General features: G+C 42.2%; 1 protein-coding gene across 1 annotated transcript; it reads left to right on the forward strand.

Moving 5' to 3' along the window:
- Positions 1-4,399: 4,399 nt before the first annotated feature.
- On the forward strand, positions 4,400-7,747 carry LOC122113369 (mast cell protease 8-like). Its single transcript, XM_042686334.1, has 5 exons — positions 4,400-4,479; positions 5,941-6,094; positions 6,468-6,603; positions 6,820-7,074; positions 7,510-7,747. The coding sequence occupies exons 1-5, from the start codon at positions 4,425-4,427 to the stop codon at positions 7,660-7,662; spliced, it is 753 nt and encodes a 250-aa protein (XP_042542268.1). The 5' UTR covers positions 4,400-4,424; the 3' UTR covers positions 7,663-7,747.
- Positions 7,748-9,832: the final 2,085 nt, after the last annotated feature.

Raw genomic sequence — 9,832 nt, forward strand, 5'->3', positions numbered from 1 at the left:
GAGCGGGAGGAAGGAAGAGAGGGAAGAGAAGGGAGAGAAAGAGTGAGAGAAAGAGGAAGGAAGGATAGAAGTAAAGAAGGAAGAAAGAAAGGGAGGAAGAGAGAGAGATTAAAAAGAAAAAAGCAAACTAGTGGGAGAAGATCCTGTCCTCTGATCCAGTAAACATCTCAGTGAGTTTTTGTAGAAAAGACAAGAGGAGAAGGACACATTGAAGACAATCTCCTGTTCCTAGGGCTGTTCTTTTCTTGGAAGCAAGAATAGAGGCCATTGCCATGCTTTGGACTTGCAGGTAACTCTGAGGATATTCATCACACACACACACACACACACACACACACACACACACACACACAATAAATACGAAATTTGTTTTCATCACTTTAAAAAATACCAAAAAATATAGGCCCCTGAAATCTCTGATGTATATAAAGGCACACAGAAGAATATTTGGGAAAATTCATCCCAGCAGTCAGAGCAGAAGAATGAAGCCAGGCAGGCTTGGGAGTCATCTCCCTGCCCATCCTCAGATCTCCCTTATCTTGTTCACTTATCCTTCACTTTCCATGCCTTACCACATTCCTAGTGTTACAGGACTACTACGGTTGAACAGGATTTGGTTGATACTAATGTAATGGCCAGGTCTGAAATATGATGCTGCATCATGCTCAAGATTCTTGTATTAGGTAACAATCTCAGGGGAAAAAAATCCTAGAAGACATGAACTACAATGGTAGTCACAGGGATGGAGTGAGGAAAAAATGGAAAGACTGTCACATGGGTTTCTTTTCATTTGGGAAGATGACAAATGTTTAATCTAGGTGAAAATTGAATGACAATGTGAATGTACTTAATACCAATGAATTACATACATGACAAGTTACAATGAAGAGGAAATGTTTTCCATGTGTCACCACAATTAAGTTTTGTTTTTTTTTCACTTTCAGCCCTCTACCATACTGCAGGGGGAACGAAGTTCCAGTGTAGTAAGATGTTATCCAGAGGAAGTGAGCAATGCCTCCCCTGTACACTGGAGGCATTACTGAGCTTTTTTTTGCCCTTCTGGAACATTGAGCTTTCTGGGTCCAGGAGCCATCACAGGGCTAGCTAAGTCCACATACTTCAGCAGTGATTCCAATTCAGTTTCCTCACTACCGTACAGCATCTGGATGAGAGACCCTGAACTAGCATATGAAGAAAGGGTTGCTCCGGAAGAAGAGGATAAGCACAATCACAAGGAAGAAGAAATAGGGGACCTTGGCCATTCTCTTGAGTTTGTTCAGTGTGATCCACTGAGATTAGGGCCAGAGGGGAGCAGAGGAGAAACTCTCAGGGGTAATGGTCTGCCAATATTAACTGGACCTCTGAAAATGGGGACTGAGCCATGTGTGGGGAAAGCCCAAGAATATTTCCCAATAACTTAAAGAACAATATCTACCACAAAGTGTGGTATCACTGTCAAAGATACAATAAATCAACACATGGTTCCATGTGACAGGAAGTGTTTAATTGATAATCAACTGCCTGAGGGGTAATGTTATCATCTGTCATCTTTGATTTTTTTTCTGTTTACAAAACTTCATAAAGCTACTTAGCAGATATATTGCAATCCAACATGTAAACCTAGAGTTATTTAATTACTCATTTTCCAAATTTGCTGCATCTAAATATATTTCACAAGGGGAGAGGAGATAATGATAAATTAACAATGATAACAAGTCAACAATATCTCTTATAAGGAACACTCATTCCTTGGCCAGAAAATGAAAACTAGCATATCCTTCAGGTATTCCAGGTTGGTGTAATGACTGGTCCTGCAGACACGAAAATCAGCATAAGCATTATGTCCAGCTTCACATAAAATTCCAGAAATCTTCCTGTATCTATACTAAATTATGAAAAGAACCAAGAGAAGTGATCTAAAGTGTCAGGCTGACTGTATTCTAAACTGAAGCATACTTTCCATGGTGATGCTGATCAATTTCACATCCCCAGTTATGCAAATGAAATTTCTTTGTAGAACAAATAATGCTTGTTATCTTATCTTGGGAGGCTGAAAATGTAAGGATTACATGGAGAGGCCAGCCTAAGCAGAAAAGTTCACTTTCTCATGGAAGAGCTGGATGTAGTATACCTGCTTTCTCATGGAAGAGCTGGATGTAGTATACCTGCTATCCTAGCTACACAAGATCATGCCCAATCATGCTCCTGGACAGTAAGTAAGGTTCTATCCCCAAAAAAATGAACAGCAAATATCAGGTCTAGAAACATGGCTCAACAGTAAGAGCATCAACCTTAATTTATTTGCAACAGCAAATAAGAAGACCCAAGTTCAAACCCCAGTACCACATATGGAGAGGGAAAAAGAGAGAAAGCTGTGCTGATGACTCACACCTATAATCCTAGTTACTCAGGAGGCTGAGAGCTAAGAATCACAGCCAGCCCAGTCAAACAAATCCTCAAGACTCTTATCTCCAAGTAACAACAAAAAGCCAGTTGTTAGTGACAGGGGTAGGAGATAAGGAAGCCAACTGAAGCTATGGTTCAAGTAGCAGAACGTCAGCAATGAGCAAAAAGGCCAAGGGCAAGCATGGGGTCCTGAATTCAAGAGCCATTATTGGTTCAAAAAGTTCTGAGTTCAAGAACCAGTACTGGTACAAAAGAGAGAGAGGGAGGGGATGGAAAAAATGAAGTAATTGCATTCATTTTGTCTTACAGTCTTTGACCTTTGAAATCAATATTAAAATCAATATTAAAAATAAAATATTTTTAAAGCATGTTACACAGAAATTCAACCAGCAAGATACAGAGGGATACTCTTTAAGAGGTGGAATTGGGAGCCTTTACTAAAATGTTGGCATCTGCAAGCAGACTCATGTCCCAAAAAACTTGCAGCCCTGAATGTAGCTAGCACAGAGCTTATATAGACCAAAACCACATATGGTGTGAGGAATTCAACCTGACAAAGGTGTTTTACATAAGTAAAACAAGCCTTGGCGCCAAGACATCTCTAGAGCTAAACAACATGACACATCTGCAAAGAATGACCTATTTCCTCTCTAGACTTTTTCCAGAAAGTCCGTCCATCCTCTGTTAAGGTGCCAAGGTGGCAATGAGGACAAGGTGACATTACTTAGCCCCAGTGTCCATACTTCAATTACAGTCAAAAGCCAATAGTTGATAAGCCCCTGTCTATATGAAGTGCAAGAGAAACTATGACTGACCCCTTCCCCAGGTAAAGGAAGCCACAGTGGAAGAGCTTTACTTATTATCACAGTCATCACTAGAGGACCAGATTCCTGTGGTATGAGGGGGGAAACAGACAGCAAGTAATAAGACAAGTCGAAAAGCTATCTTTCCTCTCTGCATCTCTGCTATCAAGTACCCAACTAGTTCCATATTGAGGGTTTAGAACCTCTGAAATTTTAGAGTTCAGAACAATATCAGACCTAAGACAATGTAATAAACTCACCTCAGATGAAATCACTGATTCACCTCAGGTGAAATACATCTGTCAGGTAGAATCCTTCTAAAAGGTCATTTTTTTTCTGTCATTTCCTTATCTCCTACCTCTGTCACTAACATCTCATTAACCTTTCACTCCCAATGGGGCTGGGAAGGTGGCTCAGTGGTAGAGCGCTTGCCTTGCATGCAGGAGGCCCTGGGTTCGATTCCTCAGCACCACATAAGAAAAAAGAAAAAAGCCAGAAGTGGTGCTGTGGCTCAAGTGGTAGAGCGCTGGACTTGAGCTGAAGAGCTGAGGGACAGCGCGCAGGTCCAGAGTTCAGGCCCCACGACCTGACCAAAACAAAAAACAAAAAAAAACATTTCACTCCCAAGTTATACCCCTAACTCAATCACCAACAGTTTACAGATGCTAAAAACTTTCAAGAAGTTCATTGATAATGAGGCTTTTCTCTAGTGTGTCTTAGGAAAAGGCACTTTTATACGTTTACATATATATATTATACATACACACATATATATACATATATATATATGGGCTCTGGAAAAAAATTGAGGTCTTCAAAAAATAAGATTGGAAAGATAAGAAGTAGTCAATTACTTAACCATAAGTTCAATACGCAGGATAATTATATTGCAGCTCTTTGAAGACCCAAATAAGGGAATAGGACCCTATTTCTGAAGTATGTCAAAGCCCCTACCTATAGTCTCCTCCTCTCTGCCGAGTCCATTCCTTTGGTGAATGTGGTTATGCTCACCAGCAACTGCCTAAAACAATATGCCTCTTACAACACACTCACCACAGCAGAGCTTTCTATGGGAAGGGCAGAGATGGTGAAAGCTCTCATATTGAAATTATAGTCAAGAGGAAATTAGTGGTCACTGACCCACACCCTCCCTGTATCAGGTCAAGGATAAAAAGTTGAGAGGAATAAGCAAGTGCCACTCTACATCTGAAGAAGATGTTTCCACTCCTGTTCTTCCTGGTGGCTCTCCTGCCCTTCAGTGCTGAAGCAGGTAAGTGACCATACCCCGACCCAGTGGCCTGGCATATGGTAACACATCCACGGTGCCTGAGTCAGGTTAGCTATGAGAGCTAGTTTGCCAAACCTCAGCTCTATCACTAGATAAACAATGCACACAAATTATACAGAACTACTTTCAAAGACACCTAACAGGTATCATAACCTTGAATCTGAAAGTGGCCAATAACAAGGAAGGCACAGAAAGGACTCTGATTTGGAGTAGAGCTGAAAACAGGTGCTATCAATTTCCCTTCTCCAACTCTTACACTGATAGTTTCTTTATCCCAAGAACTATCATCTGCACTGAGACTGAACGAGCTGTCTTTGTCTCCAATTTCCAAATGTCACCTCATTTTTCTTATTGTGCTGATCCTCTCAGCCATTCCAGGACACATACTCAGGATTTAGTTGAGCCAGCAGAACCTGATGAGGATGAGCTCCAACTGGGACCCCAGACCATTTCCCATCTCATTCTGATCTCTACCCCTCTGTACACTTCCTTCCTTGTCCAGGGGATAAATCTGAGCTGAAGTTTAGATTCCATTAGGAGTTCTCTTCCCCAGCTGCATTTGAGAGCTCTTCTTTATGTATCTAAGAAGCTTTTGAGGGATATTTACTATGTTCCCCAGTTGGTATGAGAGAAGCTACCATATGTTGTCCTAAGAATACCTCATGTTTGCTTCTTCAAAAATAGCCAAGAGCTAGGTGCCAGTGGCTCATACCTAAAATCCTGGCTACTCAGGAGGCTGAAATCTTAGGATCACAGTGCAAAGCCAGCCCAGGCAGGAAAGTCCATGAGACTCTTATCTCAAAAAATTCCAAAAAAGTCAGAAGTAGACCTATGGCTCAAGTGGTAGATCAGGGACAGAGCACCCAGGACCTGAGTTCTAGGCCCAGGACAAGGAAAGGGAAAGAAAGGGAAGGAAAGGGAAGGGAAGGGAAGGAAAGGGAAGGAAAGGAAAGGAATGGAAAGGAAGAAAGAAAGAAAGGAAGGAAGAAGAAAGAAAGAAAGAAAGGAAGGAAGGAAGAGAAAGGAAAGGAGAGGAGAGGAGAGAAAACAAGACCAGGGCCACAGTTCAAAGTGAGCAGTTCTCTAGGTGTCTTGGGCATAGAAGTATACATGCTAGTCGGAGGGTATATTCATAGTCTTCAGGAAGTGTAAACTGATTTCAGATCATTTCCCTTAATGCATATGGGAATCTTCATTCACAACAAAGGATCAGCTCCTTCACTTCTATAAGAAATTGAAAAACAAAATGAGTGGGCTCATGCTACAACCCCCATGCTGTCCACATAAGGCACAGGCCTCTTCTCAGTGTATGCCAGTTTTTACAAAAGACTCCCTATCTTTCCCACTGAATCTCACAGCATGAAATACCGTCTTCCAGCCACTAGCCTTTTCCTCTGATATGTATGAACACAGAGATCAACAATAATCATTTTTCTCTTTCAGGAGAAATCCAATGGGGTAAAGAAGTCATACCTCACTCTTGGCCCTTCATGGCATATATAAGTTTCTATGATATGAACACCAAAAAAGTCTACAGTTGCAGTGGTTTTCTGGTGCAAGATGACATTGTAATCACGGCCGCTCACTGTTATGGAAGGTAAGGAGAATCATCAGGCTTTCGTTTCCTGAGACTGACCAAATGACTGTAGCTCATCAAGATGTCTCAAGTAGGTGAAGGATGGGAAAAAAAAGTCAGCTTTTAACTCTCCTAATTGGCCTTAAATGAGCATAGGATACGGGATCAGAGGGTATGGGAGAAGAGATTGAGTAGATGAGGAAACTGGTGGAGACTGCTTTCTGTTCACTGATACACAACAAAAAATAGTCCATGTTAGACCCAAGGCAAGATGCACTTCTGTCCAGGACTTCCTGGCCCAGCTGCTGCTCTACCCTAGGCTGAGCGTTAAACCTCCTGGTCAGAGAATGAATTACAGCTCTCTTAACAAATCTTATCCATCTTCCCTTTACAGCAAAATCAATGTCACCTTGGGTGCTCATGATATCAACAAAAAGGAAGACACGCAGCAGGTTATTCCTGTTCTCAAAGCAGTCCCTCATAAGAGCTATAATTCTCAAACACTGGTCAACAACATCATGCTCTTGAAGGTATGATCTTTCTGCCTTTCGATCTACCCATAGTTTCCTGGGGACCATACAGCTTATTTGGGGTCTCCTTTCCTTTGGGTAATTGATCTTCTGGACCCAGTGCAACAGAATGGGGCTTGGGAGGTGTTCCAGAATTGGGAGGTACAGGAATTCGTGGCCCTGTTTTGAGTGTTGATGAGAAAGCCAGGCCTGAATTGTCATCTCTCTTCTCAACAGCTGAAATATAAAGCTCATCTCAACACAGCTGTGAATACCATTGCCCTGCCAAAGAGCCAGGACTGGGTAAAACCTGGGCAAGTGTGCAGTGTGGCCGGCTGGGGAAGACTGGCTAATGGACAGTCTTCGAACCCACTGCAGGAAGTGGATCTTGAAGTTCAGAATGAACAGAAATGCGAAAGCATCTTTCGAAACTACAACAATGCCATCCAGCTGTGTGTGGGAAACCCTTATGACAAGAAGTCTACTTCTTTTGTAAGGACACATTTATCTTTTTTTCCAAAGATAGTGTGATACCCAATTATCCCTACCCCTCCAACCTACCTTCCAACCATGGCCAATCCAAGGTCTACCTGTGAGGAGTGGAATGATATACCTGGCCTTTGGGGATCTGGCATCTTCCTTTAGCAAATATTTTGGTTCAGGTACACAAGGAAACAAAGTGCTCAGGTCTCAGTTGAGCTAGAGAGAAGAGTTAAACTTAAGCAAAGGCTCTCAAGTTGGGTATATCACCAAGCCTGCTCACCTCTCTCCAAGTCAGGACAAAGAGCAATGGTGTCCACTTACCACTTTCCTTCTGAAAACCCAAGCTCTTAGTAAGGACAGAAAAAGTTAGGCAGAAAGTTAATTGGGGTTGGGGGGAAGAGAGAAAGGTGTATATACTGAGGATTTTCATTTTTCTGTTTACAGGGGGATTCCGGGGGACCATTTGTGTGTAACAAGGTACCCCAAGGCATTGCCAGCTATGCCCAAAACACTGGAAAACTTCCTCATGTCTTCACTAGGACCTCAAGTGTTAGGTCTTGGATTGAGGCAACAATAAAGCTCCTTAAGCATCTCTAGAAGACAAGCCCTGTGTTCTGGGCCAGTGCTTGCAGCCTGGGGTCCAGGTACTTTAGTCTTAATAAAGAAATTTCTCCAAGCATGAGCTAGCTTCTCTTTCTTCCTTAAATATATTCTCTTGACAACTTTGACACACCATCTCCCTTCTCTGATTTTCTCTTCTCTCCTCCTGATCACTATCTCCAAACACTTCTCAGAAGGTCTCCATGTGTACTGACCCCATGCGATCAGCATGAATAAACTCCACAACTCTCTACTACATGATCTTTTGGTTTTGTGTGTGTGGAGTCTCTAAAAGATGTCTTTCTCTCTTTTCTAAATTTCTCTCCAGAGTCAATAAGTAGAGAAATGGGAAAAAGACCGAAAGACATTGCCTCCTACCCTATTCCCCAGGAGGCCCAGCTTTTCCTTGCAGCTCTGCTGGGCCCCAATCTAATGGGGTCTCTCCTCCAGACTGCTGTCCAACTTAGTTCTGCCCATGACCTCCCCTTAATCTTTCATGCAGGGTTCTCAGAAGTTGCCAGGATGTATTTCCAACCCCAGATAAGACATGTTAGAATAGGAGCAAATGGGGGGAGGCTGGGAAGGGATGGGAAGGGGAAACAAAGGAGGAGGCTAAAATGCTTGATAAGAAATGTACTCATTATCTTGCCCATGTAATTGTAACCCCTCTGTACAGTATTTTCACAATAAAAATTAAAAAACACTAACAATAAGACAGAAAAAAAAGAATAGGAGCAAATATGCTATGTTCCCATACCTACGGATATAAATGAACACTTCATAAAGTTCTTTTATTGACAACCTTGAAAAACAGCAGTGAGAGCACATCATTCTCTACGGAACAAGAATCAGCTTTCCTGGACCTATCTCTATGGTCCTTTTGAAGAATTTTATGCTCCATTCTGGCCATGGTGTAATTCTCTGCCTATGGGGTAAAGGAAGATCCAAAACCAAGGAGTTCCTTTGTAAAAAACCTCTGCTGTTAACATAACAAGGTTCACTCATGCTCAATACAACCTTTCCTCCTAAGAAGGGATGTATCAGGCACATCTACGTGCTAAGTACAGACTTCATGCAGATGGCAGCTTGCTGTTGGGGATGGACTAGCAGATGCCCAACCCATTGTGGGACACTGCATGGTACATGTATTCCTGCACCAAGGACATGACATCAGGACCTACTTGTGCCTCTAGCCACCCAAGGCTCAGAGAATCCACACAGGGTCCCAAAGGGAGTAGCCTGTTCAAGTACTGGGAGTTGAACATAAAATAGAAATATTGACTCTTTTGTCTTGACTGCTGATAGGTCATCCAGACAGAGGAAGCCTGGGAAAGAGAGCCAGGTGGGCCATACACAGCCATATTGGCAAACATAGCAAGCATCCAGAAGACCATGTGGCGATATGCATCACCATACAATCAATTTCAACAAACATTTGCCCAGTCTTGATAAGTTATGGGTGTTGGTCAGTGAACAAATATGGGTACATGCTGCCAAAAACAAGATTAGAGTTACTGCCATCATTAGATTTGATCTGATTTGATCTGGTTTGATCTGACTACTACAAACCTCTGGAAAAGGGAAAGTTCCCTAAGTAGCCTGTCCTCATGAAAAGCAAATTCTTCAGCAGCACGTAGGAGATTAAGGGTATTGGGAGAAGCTATGACCTCATGTCTTGAAGCTACACAGAGGGAGGTTCATTAAATGCTAATAAATTATTTTCTTTGTAGTCTGAGTGTAGGTTCTTAGTGACATCTCTACACATCTGCCTATATGTTGGGAGCCTGCTTAACAGGTCCTAGGTTTTAGGCTAATGAGCTCTGCAGATTTGTCTCAAAGTATATGATAGAAGAATTGGAGCTGTGACTCAAGTGATAGAGTGCCAGACTTGGGCAAAATAATTAAGGGAGGGTGCCCAGGTCCTGAGAGCAAGCCTTAGTACCAGCACCAAAAAACAGTATAGTAAAGATAGCACCAGAACTCTAGAGGAACTTTTCACTTATACAGTGAGTAACTCCTGTTGAGAATGTGTCTTTGTTGTTCAAAATCCTGTTGGCATTATTCTCTTGACTTCTCCAGAAAATTCAAGGATATATCCTTAACCTTTCATGCAGCTAGAAAGAAAACATTTAGTTTTGATGAGACAGTGGTCTTCAGAGCTTTTGAG

The sequence above is a fragment of the Dipodomys spectabilis genome, unplaced genomic scaffold, assembly GCF_019054845.1.
Source record: "Dipodomys spectabilis isolate Male_0828 unplaced genomic scaffold, ASM1905484v1 ptg000097l, whole genome shotgun sequence".
In the NCBI taxonomy this organism is placed as follows: Eukaryota; Metazoa; Chordata; class Mammalia; order Rodentia; family Heteromyidae; genus Dipodomys; species Dipodomys spectabilis.